The 23,675-nt window shown below is 36.1% G+C and overlaps 1 protein-coding gene across 2 annotated transcripts; it reads right to left on the bottom strand.

The window, feature by feature from the left end:
* Nucleotides 1–125: 125 nt before the first annotated feature.
* Nucleotides 126–21,861, bottom strand: GTPBP10 (GTP binding protein 10). Of its 2 annotated transcripts, none has more exons than XM_084897438.1 (10): nucleotides 21,750–21,861; nucleotides 18,890–19,083; nucleotides 15,194–15,285; nucleotides 14,325–14,469; nucleotides 10,593–10,666; nucleotides 9,928–9,980; nucleotides 7,827–7,934; nucleotides 6,600–6,677; nucleotides 4,058–4,181; nucleotides 126–2,040 (listed from the first exon to the last, which is right to left on the bottom strand). In XM_084897438.1, exons 1-10 carry the CDS (start codon nucleotides 21,780–21,782, stop codon nucleotides 1,781–1,783), a joined length of 1,161 nt encoding a protein of 386 aa, XP_084753564.1. In that variant the 5' UTR covers nucleotides 21,783–21,861; the 3' UTR covers nucleotides 126–1,780. The 2 variants fall into 2 exon arrangements, with proteins under 2 accessions (XP_084753564.1, XP_084753565.1); XM_084897439.1 differs by having other exon boundaries at nucleotides 14,325–14,466.
* Between the last annotated feature and the right edge of the window lie 1,814 nt (nucleotides 21,862–23,675).

The following is a 23,675-nucleotide window of genomic DNA, read 5'->3' as shown; positions in this document are numbered from 1 at the left end:
AAGGTAGTTTTGAGTTGGATACCCACGTAAATATTTCTGACTAAATGTGATTTATCTGTAAGGTTAGCAAAACACTTTTAAATATGTTTTTCCCCTCCAAGTATTTACCAAGGCATGAAATGAAAAAGAACTCAAACTGTATAATTTATTTTGAAGATGTTCAAAGGTACAGAGAATTTAAGTAGCACAACGAACACTCATACTTACCTTCTATATTCAACCATTATCAACATTTGCCACATTTACCTTATTTCCATTTACTGTGTGTGCGATCATTTGAAAGTAGGCATCATGACCCTTCATAATTATTTTAATCTAATCAGTCTTATATACTGGTAAGACTTTTGAATCCTTTATATTCTGTTCACTAATACAGGATTTCAATGTATTGGCTATCATAGTGGTCAACACTCAACCACTGAGCCACGCCAGCCAGGCTGCACTGGTTAAATTTTATATTTTACTACCAACATGTATATTTTACAATAAAACTCATTAAGAAAAATGTCCAATCTATAAATATTTTTGAAACTCAGAAGTTATAATCTGAAGAATACATTTGATTGATAATATTGTTTAAAGTTTGCACTTCCTAGTTTATTTTCTCTTTACTAAAATATGAAAGTAGACAATAAAAAAGACTAGACCAGTGGTCAGCAAACTCATTAGTCAACAGACCAAATAGCAACAGTACAACTGAAATTTCTTTTGAGAGCCAAATTTTTAAAAAATATATTTTATTGATTTTTTACAGAGAGGAAGGGAGAGGGATAGAGAGCTAGAAACATCGATGAGAGAGAAACATTGATCAGCCACCTCTTGCACACCCCCTACCGGGGATGTGCCCGCCAACCAAGGTACATGCCCTTGACAGGAATCGAACCCGGGACCCTTGAGTCCGCAGGCTGACTCGCTATCCATTGAGCCAAACCGGTTTGGCGAGAGCCAAATTTTTTAAATTTAAACTTCTTCTAACACCACTTCTTCAAAATAGACTTGCCCAGGCCATGGTATTTTGTAGAAGAACCATACCTAAGGGGCCAAAAAAACGAGTCATACACCAATCAGCTCCAAAATAAGAAAAAATAATCTTATACTTAAAAAAGAAAATGTTCAAACAGTTAAGTGCATGGCGCAGTGGTTGAGAACTGACCCAGGAACCAAGAGGTCACCAGTTCAATTCTCAGTCAGGGATCATGCTCAGTTTGCAAATTTGATCCCCAGTGGAGGGTGTGCAGGAGGCAGCCAATTTATGATTCTCTCTCCCTCTGAGATCAATAAAACAAACAAAAATAAGTTTAAAGTAAATAAAAAGGAAAAGTTTCCAAAAATCTATTTGATTTTTGAAATCTATTTGCTGCTGTCAAATATTATCAGTGATCTTTGTTATCACTGAACATTATGTTCAAATTTAGGGTTTTTAGATTTTCTTAAAATGAGAACTCTTCATAATTGAACCAGGTATATGACAGACTCAAAACAAACAATACCCAGTTGCTCACTTTAATAATATTTGAGAAATCCTTTCATGTATTTTTTTTAAATGATCTCACTAGAGAAATATCAGAGGATTTTATTATAAGTAGATTGACTATAAAATTGTAAACTGTCATTTCCAGCTTTCACTTTTTTTAAACTATTGATATATTTATTTAACTATAAACAAGTTAAAAAGATAGGGTTCTCAAATGATGGTATTAGTAATAACAACTGTGGAATACATAATACTCTGTGGAAAAGTTTTCAAATAAACACAATTTCATGTACATATTTAATGGATTTAAATTGTATCCATTCTGGAACTAGTAACAGCATTTCTTGACAGTGGCTCACTATGAGATACTGTATTAGAAATCTGTAAATTAAGCAACTGTTTCTTATGAAATGCTTCATTTTCCTGGTCTGCATGTTCATCCAGAGATTTCCTTATGCAGTTCTTTAATTCCTCAATTCCTTCTCCTGTAATTGCAGAGATGGGGATGATATGTTCGAACTCCATTGTCCTCTTTGGAGTCATCTTATCTTGAAAATGCAGAAAATCTGAAACAAAAAAACCCACAAAACTGGTTTTCATTGTCTTTGAAGTAAGTCAGAACTATGTTAAAGGTTTGATTTGTGAACCAAGAAACCAAAAACAGCATTTTTAATTCCTTTTTCCTTCTCTTTCTAATATGCTCTCAGAAACCTTGGTTTTTACTAGTAACAATGATAAGGTTCTTGACACATGGTAGATATTTGCTGGATTAAGATATTTTAAACCAAATTAAGTATAAATAAAAGAATCACAAAAGATGATTTACTTACAGAAGCAAGTCGCTTTGGGGATATTAAAATTGAGAAAGGTATGGGGATAATTCAAGGGGAGAGCATTTCAATGAGTCTACTCATCACTCCACAGTGGCTGAGATGTTCTATTACCTTTTCCTCTCCAAGGCTAACAAGGCAATGGGAAAGAGGGGTGGCATATAATGGGATGGTTCAATACTGATATGAACTGAAAGAGAATGGACAAGCCAATAGGCAGCTTGGTTTCTGAGATTCATCTGCCCTCAAGAAGTCCAGAGAGCCCTAACCAATTTGGTTCAGTGGATATAGCGTCGGCCTGAGGATGGAAGGGTCCCAGGTTTAATTCTGGTCAAGGGCATGTACCTTAGTTGCAGGCACATTCCCAGTAGGGGGTGTGCAGGAGGCAGCTGATCGATGTTTCTCTCTCATCCATGTTTCTAACTCTCTATCCCTCACTCTTCCTATCGATAAAAAAATCAATAATATATATTTATTTTTTAAAAGAAGTCTAGAGACTAAAAACTCAGAAATTTGTTTTTGATGATCCAAAACAGCCACAAACTCTTGAGTAACCATCTCTTCTGGTACTTCCTCTGAAAATGCCTTCTTCTAGATCATCTAGCAAACAGATCTAATGATCTCAAAGCAAATGACATTAAGGAATAAAAACTATTTACTAATGCCAGGGAATATTTATATCCCAAAAATAACTCAAGGACAGCTTAAGTTGCACCAAGGAAATATTTTTGAGCAGAAAAAGAATCTTCTGGTGTTGTCTGCTATTCCTAATAATTTATTTTCCCCAATTTTTATACCAGGGATAAAAACAGAGAAATTAGTACTATTTAAAAACATGTTAGCCACTTACTATCCTCCCTACATTTTCTCGTCTGAGAAGTTCTCTTCTAGACACAGTAAAACAAAAGCATCATCACTGTAGAGCAGAGAGTTCTGCAAAGTTCAGTATTCAAAACAGTGGAGAGTCCCTTTATGTTTTTATTTATTTTTTAAATTGTTTTTTATTGATTTCAGAGTGAAAAAGGAGAGGGAGAGAAAAATAGAAGAATTAATGATGAGAGAGAACCATCAATAGGCTGCCTCCTGCATGCCCCCTACTGGGGATTGAGTACACACAACCCAATCATGTGACCTAACCTGGAATCCAACTATGATTTCCTGGTTCATAGGTTGACACTCAACCACTGAGCAACACCAGCCAACTGCAGAAACTCTTTAAGTTCCTTTTAGAAAGAAATTTCAAACAAATAAATCCTTTTGGAGTAACAGCATCTATTTTTCTGTACATAGACACATACTCAAGTTCTCCTTTGAAGACCCATAGAGCTGACATTGCAAAGACACATAAAGTATGTCTTTAGAACTATTAGCTGTTTTAAATTTACTGTGTGCTAGGGGAATAGAGTCTAGAACCTGTGAAATACATTAAGATGAAAGATTTACAGGAAGATGCTGACTTTTTCCTCTTCTGATCCAAATAATTTAGTAAGGACCCAGTTTAACTTTTACTTCTTCATGAAGCCTAACCTCTTCAGCTCAAATGATCTTTTACTTCTTTGTCTCCTGTCATCACGCATTCTGAAAGTTGGTATTACATTATGGTGTTATGTAAATGTTTCATATGGTATGGTTTCTGTCATCAAACATACTTTTTTAAAGAGTAGTAACTGTCAGTTTTCTTTTCCAATGATTGTATCACTTGGCGCAAATCAGGTATTCATTACACTGTCATTAAATGAATGAACCAGTTTACCTTTAGGATTCTGGAGTTGGTTCATCAGTTCATGGAATTTATTTTGGGAATCTGGCAAGTCCATTTTATTTACTGCCAGAAGTGCAGGTTTTCCTTGAAGTTCCTCATTGTACAACTCCAACTCCTTTAAATAAAAAAAAACCAAGTAATTTTGTTAAAATATCTATATAGGTTACCTATTTGTTAATATCTTTCTTTACCTGTAGGCCTAGGTAATCTAGAGCCCAGTCACATCTCTGAAACGCAATAAATCCCAACCACCACAAAATCAATTAACAAAGGAAACTCAGAAAAATGTTTAATAGTTAGGTCATGTGTCAATATATTTTGGCTAACATAACATCCTAGAGATAGCTGTGATTTGTTTCTTGAGCCAAATACAAATATCTGGAATTCTACTAGGCATACAGATAAAATTTAGAATTGAATAGAAGAAAATCTTCATGACCAGGAATTAGGCAATAGTTTTTTAGCTATGACACCAAGAAGCATAAGGAAAAGAAAAAATAGACAAATGAGACTTAATTTAAATTTAAAATTCTGTATTTCAAAACATACCATAAAGAAAGTGAAAGGCAACTGGCAGAACAGGAGAAAACATTTGCAAATTGTGTATCTGATAAGAGAATTGAATCAAAAATATAATGAACTCTTACAACTCAACAATAAAAAGACAAATAACCCAATTAAAAAATGCTCAAAGAATCTGAATAGGCATTTCTCCAAAGACAACAAATGGCTAATAAGCACATGAAAAGACGATCAATATCATCAATCACTAGAAAAATATAAATCAAAACCATAATGAAATATCACTTCATTCCTACTAGGGTGGCTAAAATAAAAAGATAGACAATAACAATTAATATCTAAGCATAGATATTAATGTGGAAAAAGTGGAAACCTAATACATTGCAAGTAGAATTATAAAATGGTGCAATGGTGCAGCCACTCTAGATAAAGTTTAGCAGTTCCTCCAAATGTTAAACAGAGAGTTAACATTAACAGAATATACAAAGTCCTGGAGATAAGAAACATCACATAGTGTTAGAGAGAAATCATAGGGCTGGATATAGAATGAATGGAAGAGGGGCAGGCAGAGAAAAATAGACTGCGCTAAGTAAGGAGTCCAACCTTACCAGACCTCACACACCACAGTCAGGTTAGATTTTAACCTAATAGCAATGGGGTGCCATTGAAGTATTTTAAGCAGAGAACAAACATCAGATTGGTTCTTGTACAAAGCTCACTCGAGCTGCCTCATAAAAAAATGGATTACAGGGAAACGAGACTGGAAACAAAGAGACCAGATAGGAGGGACTTACAACATTCTAATGAGAGGGGTTGATGATTAAAACAGTGTGGATGAAAACAAGCAGATGACTTCAGCATAATTTAGGATATACTGGTAAAACTGACAGGGCTTGATACAGGTGGTAAGAAAGATAGAATTAAGACCACCATCCAGGTTCCTGCTTACATACTCAGTAATGTTCTGGAGGAGGCGGGAGAATTAAAAGGGAAAAAAGGGGTCAGTTTTATACATATTAAGTTTGAAAAGTTAATGAGATATGGAATCAAAAACGTCCAAGAGCCCTAGCCGGTTTGGCTCAGTGGAGAGAGCATCAGCCTGCAGACTAAAGAGTCCCGGGTTTGATTCCGGTCAAGGGCATGTACCTTGGTTGCGGGGACATCCACAGTAGGGGGTGTGCAGGAGGCAGCGGATTGATGTTTCTCTCTCATCGATGTTTCTAACTCTCTATCCCTCTCCCTTCCTCTCTGTAAAAAAATCAATAAAAACTATTTTAAAAAAAGATGTCCTAGAGGCCGGTCTAAAGCTTAACCAAAAGATCTGAGGGTCAGATACAGATGATAGTCATCAGTAAATTTTCTTAAGTGAATGCTAATTAAAGAATAAACAGGCCCAGCCAGGGTGGCTTAGTGGTTGAGCGTCAACCTATGAACCAGGAGGTCACAGTTCAGGGGATATGCCTGGGTTGTAGGCTCGATCCCAGGTGGGGTGTACAGGAGGCAACCAGTCAATGATTCTCTCTCATCATTGATGTTTCTCTCTCTCTCTCTCTCTCTCTCTCTCTCTCTCTCTCTCTCTCTCTCTCTCTCTCTCTCTCTCTCTCTCTCTCCCCCTCTCTCTCCCGTCCTCTCTGAAATCAATAAAAATTTTTTTTTTTTAAATAAGCAGGAAAGAGCCTAATAGTAAGACAGTGGTCGGCAAACTGTGGCTCCCAAATCTCTGTTGACTAATGAGTTTGCCGACCACTGGTCTAAGACGTAAGAATAAAAGTTCAAGCAAGATAAGGTTTGAGAAGTATGCAATAAAGAAGGTTTTATTGATTGCAATAGTTTGAGGAGCAGGTTAATACTGGAGAACTGGAGACAGCAAGTTTAGATAATTCTTTATCATCAAAGCTTCAAACAGTAAAGGTGGAATATATTTTATTAAAATTATTGTCATTTCATAGTCTTATGTACCTATATATTAGACTAGATGCAGAATGCAGTAAAAGAGCAACAGAAAACTTACTTTTGTAAGCAGTAATACAGTTTCAAAGGCAGTTCTGTATGGAGTTCGAGAAGAAAGTTGAAATCCAGAAATATCAACCTAAAATAAAATAGAGAAACATATCAGCCTTTAACGTAAGATTAGCAACATATTTCTGTTTTGCAGTGTTTTATTCTCTCAAGCTAAAAGAAAAAAATTCTCAATCTATACTGTATTGGTAATTTATTAATTCAAAATAAGAGAGCCCTGGCCAGCACTGCTCAGTGGTTAGAGCACTGGCCTGCACAACAAAGGCTCTCCAGTTTGAGTCCTGGTCAAGGTACCTGGGCTACAAGTTTGATCCCAGCCCTGACTGGGATGCCTGTGGGAGGTAACCAATTGATGTGTCTCTGTCACATCAATGTTTCTCCTCTCTCTCTCTCTCTCTCTCTCTCTCTCTTTCCTCCCCCATCCCTCCCACTCTCTAAAAAAAGTCAATGAAAAAAATATCCTCAGGTGAGGATTAACAAAAAAACAAGAGAAAGTGAAGTGTCAAGATAACTATAATTATTCTGGTAAAATCAAAACCATTAATACAATGAAAAACTAGTATAGATAAGACAATTTACATTAATATGAACAGTGTCATAAATAGCCGACTCTTGAACACCTTGGGGGTTAGGGACACCAACACCTACTCCACCCTGCACAGTCAAAAATAAGTGTATAATTTTTTCCTCCCCAAAAACTTGACTACAGTTCCTGGGTACCCTCAGGGGATTAGTTCCAGGACCCATACACAGATACCAAGACCTGTGTATGCTCAAGTCCCGTATATAAAATGGCATAGATTAATGTATACAGTCAGCCCTCAACATTGGTGGAAGCCCAACACTATGGATCAAAAACAGTACAGGTATTTATAGAAAGAAATCTGCATGTAAGTGGACTTACACAGGTCAAACCCATGTTGTTCGAGGGTCAGCTATGTATAATCTAACACCACCAATAAAATAGGAAAAGGACACTATATAATACAGTACTATGGTGAAAATCTTAAGGAATTAAACCTTGACAAGTATGGCCAAACTTATATCAGATATAGTAAATAACCCCCATATTGTAAACAAAGATTACGAGATTTGACCCCCATTTAAACAGACTTAATGGAATCACATAAACTACTACTTTATTATAAATATTTAAGAAATCTACATTCATTGATTTTCTTATTCAGTTGAATATTTCATTGGTATACATATGACTTACAACAAAAAGCAGTTGTTTCGTTCTTTCTACATGCTTGAGGAATTTGTGGCCCATTCCTTTGTTCTCATGTGCTCCTTCTATTAAACCAGGAAGATCAGCCACCAATATCTAATACAAAGTTAAATGGTTTGATAAAAAAAGATAAATACATGAAAACGCTAAGTTGAATTACATAAAAAAATTTCCATGGTATTTCGAGTATCAACAGGTCTTGACTTGTAATTACCACTGCATCTTTATAAAGCCAAAATACCTTTACAACAAAATGTATTAAGAATAAAAATCCGCCAAAGCCGGTTTGGCTCAGTGGTAGAGCGTCGGTCTGCAGACTGAAAGGTCCCAGGTTCGATTCTGGTCAAGGGCATGTACATTGGTTGTGGGCACATCCCCGGTGAGGGGTGTGCAAGAGGGAGCTGGTCAATGTTTTTCTCTCATCAACGTTTCTAACTCTCTCTCCCTTTCCCTTCCTCTCTGTAAAAAATCAATAAAATATATTTAAAAAATAAATAAATAAAAATCCTTTCTGATCAGAAATTAGAGTCCCATTTTTAATTATTAATCTAACAATCTGGAACTTTAGGGATTAATTTGACAGTTATTAATCACAAAATTCTAGTAAGAATTCCATAAATAACATTGTTTAATGTGAAGTTTCCATAGAATTTCAACTTTCTAAATTCTCAAAGATATTAATTCAGCTAGCATTTACTTAATACAGCTCTCCAGTTTTAAGTTTTAAATTGTACATGTAGTTAATGTTCCTTTCCTATTCCTATTCATAATCTATCAGGAGGACTACTGATCACCCTTAAAGAGTAAAGGATATAGCATCCTTATTTTCCTTTGGAGATGTTAAGCATTATCAACCATTATCCCACATCTGTGGTTTTCAAACCTCACTGCACACAATGATAAGTTTTATAAATTACAGATGCAAAGGCCCCACAACTAAGAGATCTGGGTTCAAATCTCCAGGGTGTAATCTGGCAATTACCAAAAAAGCCGCTACAAACAAGTGTGTGCAAGTTTTGTTTGGACATAAATTCTCAACTCATTTGGGCAAATACCAAGGAACATGATTGCTGATCGTACATTACATATTTTTGTTTTAGTGTAATTATGAAAACGATCTACAGTTCTTCCTTATTAAAGAAAAATAATTTTTAATAGTTAGAAAAGGCCAAAATCTCATTCAACTAAAACTCTTCTTAAGAGAAAGTTGATAGAAAACCATTTCCATGAACTTTTAAACAATGCTTTTAGTTAATGAAACTTAATATCAAACATGGAAGTAAATATGGTTTTGCAATGAGCAAAGAGATTAAGAAAATAAAGAAGCCTGGCCATGCAATCCACATATAAGTGAAATCATATATGGGACATAACACTGAAAGCAACAAATGAACAAACAAGAAAAATACACACATAAAAACTCAAAGATACAGCCGAAACCGGTTTGGCTCGGCTTGGGGACTGAAAGGTCTTGGGTTTGATTCCGGTCAAGGGCATGTACCTTGGTTGCGGGCATATCCCCAGTAGGGGGTGTGCAAGAGGCAGCTGATCAATGACTCTCATTGATGTTTCTAACTCTCTATCTCTCTCCCTTCCTCTCTGTACAAAATCAATAAAATATATTTTAAAAAAAATAATAAAATAACTCAAAGATACAGACTAAGTAAGCTGGCTACCAGAAGGAAGGGGGTGGGAGGGTGAGGCATAGTAAAGGTTAAAGGGGATCATATATGTGATGATGAAAGATGAGTCAAGTTTAGGTGGTGGGCATGTGATGTAATATACAAATGTAGCACTTGAAACCTATATAACTATTAACCAATGTCACCCCAGTAAATTCTTAAAAAATATAAAAAATAATACCTATTTTAAAAAGCCACATTCTTACACAATATTTTGCTGATAGTATTCATTATTGACTTGATCACAGTCTCACTATTAAAAACAAAATCTTGCCACTGTCCCTCTCCCCTGAACAACACAGAAACAGTCAAATATAAAGTCCAAGTACCAAAAGCAAGTACTTTCACTTCTAACGAAGTCTGTTACTTTAATTTTTTTACAAGTGTCTTACTTTAAAAATACCCACCTGTTTGAAATCTTTATACATGATTTTTCCAAGTTCAGGCTGTAATGTTGTAACTAAAAGAAAAAAACAATAATAAATAAAGCCTAAAACAAATGGTGATACTCTCAAAACTGTCTTAGCATTATGTGTAAAATAAAAAATATTATTTTTCGGTGAACAAGTTAATTCAGATTAGTTCTCATTTGTCGATATAGAAGGTACATTATCTTTGCTATGTACAATAAACTTGTTAAAGAACAAACAGAGATGTTTATAATATACACAGTTCAATCTAATTAGTGGGCCTCAAAGTTCCTCTGTTGCACTTGAAGAAGCATGGTGGGTGGGCCAGGATTTAGACTTCCATCACTATGTCAGGTCTAGTCCTTTTACATTCAGTTATCTTCAAGCCTCACCAATTCTGCACTAGCCTCATAAAATCATAACTAATCCAAATAAATAATTATGCAACAGAAAAATAAATACAACAAAGTAAGTAACAAGTACTAGGTACTGCTGAGGGCAGCAGAAGTTTCAAAGGTTAATGGGAAATGCATATATTCTGCCAAGAGATTTCAAACTCATAAGGCTACCCTCAGGAGTTGTCATTTTATTCATACTACAAGAAAGATTAGTTTTTAAAAATTCACCAATACACATTAAAATACAAAACAAATTATACTTACATGCATAATCTGCAACTGCAGGTTTTGCATGAGAAATTTTACTTAGCAAAGAGGATTTTCCAGCATTTGGGAATCTGAAATGAGAAAATGAATTTATTCATTGTAACAAATATCATACTATTAATATTGTTTATCTCTGAATTCTTAACATTTAAAAAGCAAATTTCTTGAATGTTTCTGGGATTAAAAGAAGAGTGTTAACTTTAAGATAATCTTGAAAAACTCAAGGAACAAAATATACTTATGAAACAGGTAAAAATAAATTCATGCTAGACACTGAAAATGTTTTAGTATTGTAAATAAATAATTCAAATTATGTAAATAAAACTAGTAAAGCATAGGACAACAAAAAGAAACTAATAAAAATATCTGTAATCTACAATCTCTAGCAAACGCTGATAAAATACTACTTATAAACTATCTAAAAATCCCTTTTATTTTAATTTACTTTTTTTAGAGAGAATATTATTCAACTGTAAAAAGGAGGAAATATTGCCACTGTTGTCAACACAGATGAACCTTGGGGCATTGTGCTAAGTGAAATAACTCAGACCATGAACAACAAATACTATATGATCTCATTTATACATAGAATCTAAATAAACAAAAAATCAAGTTCATAGATAGGACATATTAGTGGTTGTTGAAGGTGGGGATGTAGGGTTAGGCAAAATGAGTGAAGGAGGTCAAAAGATACAAATTTCTAGTTATAACATATATAAGTCATGGACCATATAATATATAGTATGATGACTATAGTGAATACTACTATATAATATTATATGATACTGTATTACATATTTAAAGGTTGGTAAGAGTAAATGTTAAACTTTCTCATCATAGGAAAAAAATCCATAACTAGGTGTGGTGATAGATGTTAACTAGACTTATAGTGGTCATGTTGTAATATACCAATATTGAATCACTATGTTATATACCTGAAACTGATATATATGTCAATTATATCTGAATAAAAAAATTATTCAACAAATATTTATTGAACATTGACTTGTATCAAGCAATATCAAAGGCACCAAAAAATAGCAATCAATGAGACAAATGTGATCCCTACCTTCACAGAGTTGTCATTCAAATTTGAGAAAGCTCTTACAAAACTCTGCCAAACTTTCATTTGAAATAACAGTGCAGTATTTTGCAAATATTAATTTGAATTCTATAAAAATTTATAAGCTCTTAATAGATCTCTTTCAACAATTTTTTTCATTAAATATATTTCCATAATAAATTTAGAATCAAAGTATGTGAGGCTTCTTAATGACTTACTTCCCTTGGAAATACAGTATTTTCTTATATCCTGTTAAACCCAGGCTCTTGTAACTATTTGAAAAGTAAATTACAACCTTTTATCCATGATCACCTAGTTGGACTTGCTTATTTTTTTCCAATATCCTATTTTCATAATAGTAAAGATGTAAGCATCTACTGTATTTCCAAAAGATCAAAATATGAGAAGAAAAAGGATGGTAATGGTTGAAGAACAGACAGTTGATATTTTTCTTAAAAAGTACAGAATAAAAATTTTAGAGGCTGCCAAAACTGGTTTGGCTCAGTGGATAAAGCGTTGGTCTGCAGAATGAAAGGTCCCAGGTTCGATTCTGGTCAAGGGCATGTATCTTGGTTGTGGGCACATCCCCAGTAAGAGGTGTGCAAGAGGCAGCTGATCGATGACTCTTTCTCAACCATGTTTCTAACTCTCTATGTCTCTCCCTTCCTCTCTATACAAAATCAATAATATATATATATAAAATTTTTAGAGGCCGAAATACAACCTATGTAAAGGTCAGCTTTGACAATAGCAGTCCAAGTGTATGTTATACACCTTTCTTCAAAGGTTCACTTCACTGCTGAGACTAGCTAAAAGGATTTCTGCTTATGCTGGTATTCACAGTAGTAACTTTTTAAGAATAACTACCTAACTTAAAAGCACTAGAAAAATGTTAAGCATTATGCTTAAGAATTATGATGTGCTAATTATTTACTGTAACTCCAAGCCCACTTCTGAACAGCTTAGCATTTCACTATAGTGGCCTCTTATCAGGTGGCAATATAATGATCATGATAGCAGTTACCATTCATTCACAGAGCATTCATAAATCCAAAGCATGTGCTGTACTGCAAATGCAATATCTTACCAACATCTTCTGATGAGAACTCCCCATTCACTATTAAGATGAGTGAACAAAAACTTAGAGAGTATAACGTATCCCAGTGTAGCTAGTGAGCCTCCCGAGGACTGGAGATTCTAATACAAATAGTCTCACTTGAGTCCCCCACGCCCACCCAACTTTTACTACTCAGCCCTGCTGGGCTTTTCTTAATCTGTAAAAGTGTCTTCATGGAACTTGAAACCCATTTTTCTACCAAATCAGAAAGTGAATGGCTGGATTCTCAGCCGTATCCATAAAACCCTATTAAACTGGTAATTTTGAAAAATATATATTATTACAGAGCCTATGACTCATAAACCTCAAACTATGTTTTATGGGGGGAAAATTACATGTGAATGGCAAGATTGAATGCCAGGATCACATCTTTCCCTGTTACAACTTCAGCAGGAGCGGGGCCTCTGTGAACTCCAAGTCACTGCTGGTAAGCCCTTGACAGGCGTGGGAAGAGGAGAGACTCACAGTGAAGAGTCTGGTAAAGAAGCAGTGAGATGGTTGGAGAGGAAGCTGAAAAGAGCTTAGAAAGAACCTATGGGAAGGGAAGGAATGGAATGGCAGCCTGGTACTGAACTTTTGCTTAGGCCGTTTATCAACCACTGTATAATGCTGTAATGGGGCCAGGAAAAGGGGGCGAGAGAAGAGAGCAAGAAATGTGAAGAGCTAAAGTTTTCCCTTCCTTTATCTACTCTTTGTCTTACAATTTAGCTTTCTCCAATTGGTTGAGTGCAAGCACCACAAACCCAAAGCTAAACAGCATTGTTTTAATGAAAACACAGGAGGCTGGTGGAAGAGGATAACATTGTAAGGTTGTCTACAGTACTGAGAGTAGACAAATCCTAAGCAGAGCATAAGGGAGGGGAAAACAGTCATTGCAAGATCCAACTTAGTGCTCAATAGTGTGTAAGTCTGATGGTTGAGACTATCTGTACCACCATGAGCCCTCTGATTAATGATACTTCAATACCTTTGTTAAGGCTTGGCTCAGTGGATAGAGCGCCAGCCTTCAGACTGGAGGGTCCTGGGTTTAATTTCAGCCAAGAGCATATGCCCGGGTGGCAGGTTCAATCCCCAGTAAGGAGCATGCAGGAGGAAGCCAATCAATGATTCACTCTCATCATTGATATTTCTATCTCTCTTTCCCCCTCCCTTCCTCTCTGAAATCAATAAAAATATATTTTAAAAGAAGAATATCTTAATCATTTTCCCTTCTTTTTATACTTTTAAAAGTGTGGGTTGTTTAGATTTCTCATTTTATTCCTTAATATCTGGTTACATTGTTTTGCTTTTGATTGATCTTTTTGTTTATTCATTGCTAACATTTCACTAGCCTATTCAATTGTTATGATCTTTGATATATGAATAGTCAAGATGAAACTCTGATGACATTGTGAAAATAACTACATTTCACAGCATGTTCTCTAAGTATACCAACAATGCACAAATTCCATAATAGAGAAATAATGCTGGCCCCAAATTACAATTACTGTTTATTTCCTATTCATGAACTATCTGGAAGTATAAAAATAAAGATACGACTGATACTTACCCCACTAGACCTACATCAGCTATAAGTTTTAGATCAAGGTGAATTATTCGTCTCTGGCCTTTCAATGGTAAGAAATTTGTAAGGAATTTACCACCAAGTCCTCCTTCAGCTACCAAAATTCTGTCTTGTTCTTTATTGAGTTCTCCTTAAAAGAGAGATGAGGACACTTAGAACCAAGATTAGTAAGTGAAGCTAATCTACTAATGACATTTTTCTTTCAGAAACAGATACCAAAAATTTCTATTAAAAGCTTGACCCAGGCCTGGCCAGAGTGACTCACTAGTTGAGCATCCACTCTTGAACTAGGAGGGTGTAGTTCAATTCTCTCTCTCTCCCCCTCTCCTATCCTCTCTGAAAAAAAAAAAAAATGAAAAAAAGCTTGACCCTGGAAAATACTTTTGTATGCAATTGAAAGAGATTAGTTTATGTTTTAAAAACAAGTTAAATACTCTTATATCTTTAAAATAATCTGAAATCTAGCAGTTAATTTTGAACAGCCTTTATATATTGTACATTTTAAAAAGTTCTTTAACAGCCAAAACCAGTTTGGCTCAGTGGTAGAGCGTTGGTCTGCGTACTGAAAGGTCCTGGGTTCAACTCCAGTCAAGGGTATGTACTTGGGTTGCAGGCACATCCCCAGTAGGGGTTTTGCAAGAGGCAGCTGATCGATGATTCTCTCTCATCGATGTTTCTAACTCTCCATTCCTCTCTCTTCCTCTCTGTAAAAAAATCAATAAAATATATATATTTTTTAAAAAAGTTCTTTAATAAATTAACAGTTAATGTTTTTAAAAAAAAAATTCTGAAACTTAAGAGGTGCTATTCCACACAACTCCCAAACACAACTTTAGAATCTAAAGTACACTTACCTATAATTTTTCCGTTTTCATCAGTTACTGAAATACCCACAGGTGCAGGAATTTCACAATCTTTTCCTTTGGAGCCTTTCAGTGCACTAACACTACAAAATAAATAAATAAATACATACATACATACATACATAAATAAGTAGATAGATAAATAAATAAATAAATAAATAAATAAAGCTAAGATAAAATAAGGAAACCCCACAAAATTAAATGGCTATGCTTCAAGCAAATATAAAGAAAACTGGCAACCAACTCTTCTGATGTAGATGTTAAATGGCCAAATAGAAAGGAAAAATAAAGTCATCCCTAATTATTTATTTGCAATTTAGACTAACATATCACAATAAAAATAATATTAAGTAATAATTTAAGTTACCAAGCTAATCACCAAAAATCATTACAAATCATAATAAATATATTATACACCTGAAATGCACACAAATAAATTAGAACAGTAGTTGGCAAACTCGTTAGTCAACAGAGCCAAATATCAACAGTACAATGATTGAAATTTCTTTTGAGAGCCAAATTTTTTAAACTTAAATTTCTAACGCCACTTCTTCAAAATAGACTCGCCCAGGCCATGGTATTTTGTGGAAGAGCCACATTCAAGGGACCAAAGAGCCGCATGTGGCTCTGCGAGCCACAGTTTGCCGACCACTGAACTAGAAAAATAAAAATCAATTGAATAACAAAACTTTTAAAAAACTGACCTCAACTGAGAGTACTTTAATTATAGGGGGTTCATCTAGCTGCTCATGAGAGAATAAATTGGTACAAACTTCTAACTAATAAATTCACTTCTGAGAATTTATCCTAAAAGAAAATAATTGAACAAACATGTAAACTATTATATATACATGAATGTGTGTTACATGGAATATAACAGTAAAAAAATCAGTAATTACATAAATAGATGAATGACAAAATAATATTATTTGTAATACTATAATACTCTGCAGCCATAGTAAAAACAGCACAGAAAAAAAAAGTTAAGTGAAAACAGGAGGTTGCAAAATACTGTCCTCTCATTTTTGTACCCCCAACTATCTACATACACACAAGATTACATTTGTGTAAACACACAGAAAAGTCTAAGAAAAAGTCAAGAAAAGGTTAATACAGGTTATTTCTGAAATTATAGGTGACCTTTTATAAAACCTTTTTATTCCTGAACTCCATGAGTAGGTCAGAATTCCCAGACCCACACACATGGGTAGGCTCTCTCATTCTTATGACTTGTCACAGTTATAATTTTTCATTTTTCAGGTATTTGATTAATGTCTGCTCTCCCACATTACAGTAACTTGCAGAAGGGGAAAGAACGTATTAGTTTAGATCACATATGTCAAACACAAGGCCCGCGGGCCAAATCCAGCCCGCCAGGCCTTGCAATGTGGCCCGCACCGCGCTGTCATCACTGCACTCCGCTGTCAGTTTATGACATTGTCAGTTTATGACTGTTCAGTAAACGATTCGGCCCGCGATTTAGGCTGGATTTTAAATTTTGGCCCCTTCTCTGATTGAGTTCGACACCCCTAGTTTAGATCATCATTGTATCCTAAGAATCTAATACAGTAATTGGTACATAGTGGATACTCAATTAACATTAGTTGAATGAATGAATCGGTTGACAGTAATAGATGAATTAGAAATATAGTAAAGAAAGACTTAAATAGAACACTTCTCTTAATTGGGATGTGTGTTGTAATTTTTAGAATGTAGAGGCAAGATTTAATTTCATTCTTATTTGTTACCATTGGTGAATTTTCAATTAAAATATCTTATTAAAAACACTGACACTCAAATTTCAGAATAACATTGGATAGTTTTTTAAATAGTTGAAATAGTATTTGATAATGTTCATAGCCGGGCAAGCAAACACGAGTTTACTGGGAGATGATTTCATGATGAACAAAAGTAGTCTGATTTTTAGTGGACATGTTATTAAATATGTGAAATTAAAATCTTACTCAGTTATCTATATTTTGGAAGTAGTGTTTAAACCAAGACTTGAAAGAGAAATAAGACTTTGCCAGACAAGGCAGGAAAGGACCTGTTGGCCAACCAAATATATATGTATATTTATATGTGTGTATACACACACACATACTAGACTAGGAAGGAACAAGCTGTTTGGAGAAATAACAGTTATTTCTAGCATAACTCTGCTACAAGTATGGTAGCGTGTTGTGAACTAAAGACACTGTAGTCCAGATCATGAAGAGACAGATATGCTCTGTTGGAAAGTCTGAAGATTATCTTAGACAGTAGGCAAGTGACATTAACAAGATGATGTTTTAGAAAAATCACTCTAGAAATAACTGGATAAAGAATGGATTGAAGGTGATGACTGAGATTGGAGACCAAATTAGAGAATGTTGCAATATTTCATAAATAATGATTGTCTGAATTAAAGTCTGGCCTGTATCTATCTTCCTCTATATTCTGTGTTTTCTGCATTCCAGCCACGCTGGCCTTCTTTTAGTGTCTTATACAGCTACTTGGCTTCTATCTCTGGGCCTTTGTTCATGTTACCTTTTCTGCAATGCTTTTTTCTCCCCTTCACCCAGCTGGTTCCTATTAATCCTTTAGATTTGAGCCTCTGGGTTCTAAAAATTCAACACACAATGCAGTAAGAAATATGTTCTATTTAAATATCTCTTACCATTTAAACATTGTATACCATCTTTAAGTATACCACTGATCTAAACACTTTAAAATAACATTCTGTATTCAAAGCTTTCATTACCAAATTCTAACAAATATAAGGCTCTCAAAATTTGTTCTATAAAACAGTCTCATAAAACAAAATGCTCAAAAGAAATTTAAAGGATTTCCCCAAAGATTCATTTACAAGCAGGGGTGCTGCTGCATATTTTGGGCAGGATAATTTGAGGTTGTTTTTGTTGTTGGGAGTGTCTGTTAGGGTGTTTAGTATCCCAGCCTCTCTCCTTTACTCATACCACCCCAAGTAAGTGTCACATTTCATCATCTGGAACTATGACAAATAAACATATCAAAACAGAAGAAAAAAAAAAAAAAGAAAGAGACATAAAATCTAGCTGTTATACCATTACCTCCTAAGGAATAACAGGATAAGATAGGCCTGAGGAATCATAGCCTGCAATTTAATGGAAGCTTTAAGAATTTTTTTCTTCATTTTCTTTATAACAAAAGAAAAAAATTTCATATTTTGAGGCCAACATAGTATGTTCCACAGAAAATAACAACACTAATGAAAAGTAAAGGAATGGTTTTGTCACAGAAAGAGCGAAACAGAAGCCAAGGGGAAAACATATAAGAGGTATCAGTGAAACAGGCTTTAAATTCTCAGTACTGCCTGGAAGATGCTGGTGGAACTACTGGTGGTGATGGGATGGAGTAGCTTTGGTTGAGATTTGAAAAAGGTTTCCTAAAAGAAAACAGCGGAATTCGCTTTCTGTTTCTACAGAGGAAGTGTAAACAAATATAAACAGACATTGGGAGAAGAAAAGGATAAAAAATGCTCCAAACATTTCTTAGTAGCTATCTTTTACCTTTACTAGAGTTGAGACAAATGAAGATTTTTGCTCAGTTACAAATACAGCATATAATTTACTTCAAATCACTAATTACAACTTTATCTTTTCATTTTTTTCTTTCTTTTGGGGGGGATTACTTTCATAAAATCAAAGTCATTCAATAAATACTCACCGACTGTTTGCTCCTTCTCCAGCCACAAACCGTTTCTGAGGGTATTTCTCTTTAAGTTGTTTTAAGGTCATATTTTTGTGGGCTACAACCCAGACATCACCACCTTTCCCACCTTCTCCACCTAAGCGAGGGAAACCCATTCCACCACTTCCTCCCCTGGCGAAGAGTCTAAGGTTATCAATGAATTTTCCATACTGAAAAAGAGGAGAAAGAACGAGAACAATTGTACTCCAAACGTGCTTACCAATAAGAACTACTTTCTAGTTATTTGTTGCCACTAAAATGCCTAAAAAAGTAAAAAAGTGCTTCCTGGATGCAAAATTTAAAGTCTTTTCTCAGTTCATCTCCTGTCTGACCTCCTCTTCCCATTTAACTCTTAAAACCTTTATCTCTCCCTCCCCCATTATCAACTGTTGTCCCACCTACCCTCAAGGTCTCTGACACTGGTCCACTTTTCCAACAAGACTGTCTCCCCTGGGTGCTTCCAGCCTGTACCAGTAACTATCACCTAGGTGAGATAGTCTCTATGTCTACTGGAAATCACCAAGATGTAAGCTAGAGCAACTGAGAACAAGATCTGTATTTACCTTACATTAGAGACCCCTCAAATATGTAACTTGTTCTTGGGTATTGAAAGGATAAGTCATCTCAAATACATGTTACTATGACAGAACCAAACTTTTTCTTTAGTGAAGTCTGTTCCTCCAATGTCTTCAAATAATGGAAACATAGTTTACCACTCATGGAGACTACATGTGAGAATCTTTGATTATACCTGCTCCTTTTCCCAAAGCCCTAGCTCTTTCCTTCCTTGTATAAACTGCCCTAGTACCTTAACGGTTACATTAGCTCCTACCTGGCCTATCAGTGTCTAGTCACTCCTTCTTCCTCAACCCATTCTGCATCTTGCTGACTGAGCTATTTTCCCAAAAATGGATCTCTAAGCATGTTTCTCCCTTATCCAAAAACTATTCAAGGGTTTTTGTGTGCCTGTGTATGTTTTGCTGTTTATGAATTAAAATCTACAATTCTCAGTACTGCCCTAGGCAGTTTCGCTCAGTAGATAAGAGCGCCAGCCTGTGGACTGAAGGGTCCCAGGTTTGACTCTGATCAAGAGCACATGCCAGGGTGTGGGCTCAATCCCCGGTGTGGGGTGTGCAGGAGGCAGCCAATCAATGAGTCTCAATAAAAATATATTAAAAATCCATAAAAATATATTAAAAAAATAAAATGCTCAATACTATATTCAAAACTCTTAACCTACCCTCAGTTCATTTCCATTCGTTCAACCCCTCCTATGCTTTTCCTCTTTTGCTCTGTATGCTTTCACTCCTCCATGCCACTCTGCTCATGCTTCTCTTCTACTTCTGTCATTTGTTCCTTTCTACCATAAACCCATTTGCTGATGTCTTTCTTAATTCCTTCAATCAACACTTATCAACTTTGCCCACCTCTTAGTCACTTGATTATACCTCTGTTGGTATTAGTACACTTTCTGAAATCTTATACAGCATTGAGTATTTACTTCTGTTTCCCTGACTAAATCAAGACCTTCTTGCAGGTAAAGAGCTTATGTATTAACTCTCAGACTATCAAGATTTCTTACAGAGTAATTTCTTAAATTAATAATCTTCACATCTTTAGTCATCTAGGGTAGTTGCAACTATCGAAAACATCTGTAAACCTTTTGCAAAATACATATATTCAGATGACCTTTCTGATATACTCTGGAGGAGGGGAGGGGAAGCTATGTCAAGCCAGGACATCTAGCAAAAGCTCTCTTGCTGATGCTGATGCAGTTCAGACCTGAGATTAAGGTGCATGGGGTCATAGCAAAGAATCAAAGTGCAGGGACTCATTTAAGTATGCAAATATATTCATAAAACAAAGTGTTGTAAGAGAATAGGGTGGAAGAAGTATATAAAAGATAAACTTGAGGGCCAACCAGAGCATTTTTCTCTGGGCGTGAACTTATGCTGCGGTTCTGGAGAGGCTAGATCAGAAATGCATCACCTGTAAGTGAAGAATTAGATTCCAATTGCAAATGACACTGATTGGAAGTGACTTTTTATGGCAGTAAGGTTACACAAGTTAATAACTGATCCACAACAAAATGCAGTAGTTTGTGCATTTTTACTGCTTTAGATTGAACATATTCAGAGACTTAGAACCCAACCTTAAAAGAAATACCCCAATCTCATCGTTAGTAATAAGGTAATACCCAAACTACAATGCTGGCTAGTTTCAAAAAGCATTACTAGTAAGGCTCTCAAAAAGGCTTTTAAGTTTGAAGCAACTTTACATGTTTTACAGTTTGCTTTTAAAACCGACACTACACAAAAGATGACCTAAATTTCTTGCAAGAAGGCAAGCCTATTATTACGTATTTTCATTTCTCTCTCTCCCTTCCTCTCTGATAAGAATGCACCTAGCTGCTAGCACTGATGAAAAGTGTCCTTAGAAAGCTCCTAAGAACAATGCACTGAAGATAAAATGTATACGTAAACGGTCTTAGGGACTACGAATACTATTTCTTAGAAGGAAAGTACACGATCTGAGCCAAAAGCAAACGCCAAACCTACACTCCACGTATACGGTATTGCATGTCTGAAAGCAGGCATAAGCCCCAGCTCCTCATCCCGCGTCACACAACTCCCCAGAAGAACCTCATCCCGGGTCCCCCAACCACCGTCCCCACCGAGCCGGGGAGACACACCCCCGCCCCCGGGCCACCCCGAGAGAAGACGACGGGAGAAAAAAATAGCAGCAGAGAGACCCCCAAACAGAAAGAGGGGGTTGGGAGAGGAGGACCAGAGCCCCGGCCCTGGGCCATCAGGCGCAGGAGGCGCCAGTCACGGACCTTCCTGTACAAGGCGCAACCGCAGCGCACCATCGCCGCGACCCGCCGGCGCCGGCACCGGCTCCCGCAGAACGTGTCTGCGCCGAATCCCCGCGCAGCCTTTCTACGTCATCGCCGGGCGCCGACGGTGTTCCGCCGCGGGCTTCGGCGGGAGAGCCGCATGCGCCCTCAGCGGCACCTGCACAGGGAGAGGCGCATGCGCGGTGGGGTTGGTATTCTGGTTGTTGGGAAAGCGGCACAGAGCTATTAGGCAGGGTCAGCCCGGCCGTGTGGCTCAGTGGGTGAGCCTCGGCCCAGGAACCAGGAGGTCAGGTTCAATTCCTGGTCGGAGCACAGGCCCTGGTTGCGGGCTTCATCCCCAGTAAGGGGCGTGCTGGGTGTAGAACAATGCTTCTCATCATTGTTTCTATGTCTCTATCCCCCGCCCTTACTCTCTCTAAAAAAAAAAAAATAATAATAAATGTTAAAGTATGTTTTTTAAAAAGATATTTCCTTGTGAAAGATATATTTTGTATGATGGTAAACTGTCAACAGACGAAAATGAAAATTGTCAAACCTGATTCTCTTCTTTGTAGATCATCTAAATTGATTTTGTGTCTTCTTACCCTGTCAATTAGATCCCCACTTTTTGTCTAAATCATGCTCTGGTTCTGTTTGTCCATAACTAGGTTAGAAACAGCAAAGGTAAAGTCTGTCATCAATTTCACACCCCTCTCTCTGGTGTTCATTAGTTTCCTAGAAGTGACAGGATCTGCTCCTCCAAACCAAAAACTCATTTTCCAGGGCCCTCAAGGGAACCCGGTCTTCCTTAGGCATCTTTAGTTTCCTCTTTCTTTACTCTCATATCAAAACTCAGCCAGCCCCTACTTTATTTTGAGGACATTAGCAAGGACTATAATTTTTGTTATGAACATTATAGGTTAGCAAGCAGTAATCATTAAATTGGATTACTAGTAGTTATTAACAAAATGCTTCCTCCACATTTCATCTTCCAGAGCCATCTCAAAAGACAAAATGTTGAAATAATAGGTGTGTTTTTTAGTATTCATAACCTCCGTTTTATGCGTCCCCCTTCTCTTCTTTGTAATTACTTCTTCTTACTATAGGTACTAAGTACCTCCCTGCATTCTTCTGACAGTTCCCATTGAAACGGAATCTTAGGCATGGATTTGATACCTGTATTTTACTAGCTGGCATGACTTTTAAGTCAGTGTGTTAATTCTTTCGGAGCCTTTACTTTTTGATTTTTTATATCTCCTAAAACAATTTCAAGCTATATTGTAGGAGATCCTTCAGTGTAGGAAATATATGGAAACAGAGGAGGCTTCTTGATATCAGTGATATATTATTGTAGAATATCACAGCTGACTTTGCTTCTATAAGACTCATTATAACCTAATTATTTTATTGATTCTATAACTTAATTGTCATCAAGCTTCACTAGCTTTCGTATACAAAGGAAATAATATAACCCAAAGCTCTTCTTCACTGTAATCCTTTATCCATACTGATCTCCAGAGATGGTTTCCCCTCCTTAAATAACAAATTTGGTCATATCACTGTATTCAAGACCCCTTATAGTCTCAGAATGACTGCTGAGGTTCTAGCCATCATATCCATGTTCTAGTTGGGAACATTTATGAAGTTGCTTTCTTAGAAGTTCTGTTCTCAAAAATTCTTGCCACCTTAACGTTGAAAAAAAGCTGGATACATTGCTATCTCTAACTATTTAGCTATCAATGTCTTATTCTTTTTAATATAACCTAACAGAGTCCATCTGGCTCAGGCCTTGGACTCAGTATATGTTCTCTGAATATTTATTTATTTATTTATTTATTTATTTATTTATTTATTTTTAAGATAGACAGTAGCTGGATCACTACCTCCTATGGCATATGAATCACCTGAAGTGGGGCATAGAGTTAT

Source organism: Pipistrellus hanaki (assembly GCF_964339955.1).
Source record: "Pipistrellus hanaki genome assembly, chromosome: 10".
In the NCBI taxonomy this organism is placed as follows: domain Eukaryota; kingdom Metazoa; phylum Chordata; class Mammalia; order Chiroptera; family Vespertilionidae; genus Pipistrellus; species Pipistrellus hanaki.
This window is presented reverse-complemented; position numbering and strand designations above follow the sequence as displayed.

Coding starts and splice junctions, on each gene's coding strand:
- GTPBP10 (XM_084897438.1), bottom strand. CDS start 21,782: ATGGTGCGCTGCGGTTGCGCCTTGTACAGGAAG. Junction 19,084..21,749: donor GTTGCGCCTTGTACAGGAAG/GTCCGTGACTGG, acceptor CCTCTTTTTCAG/TATGGAAAATTCATTGATAA. Junction 6,678..7,826: donor CGAAACAACTGCTTTTTGTT/GTAAGTCATATG, acceptor ATTTTATTTTAG/GTTGATATTTCTGGATTTCA.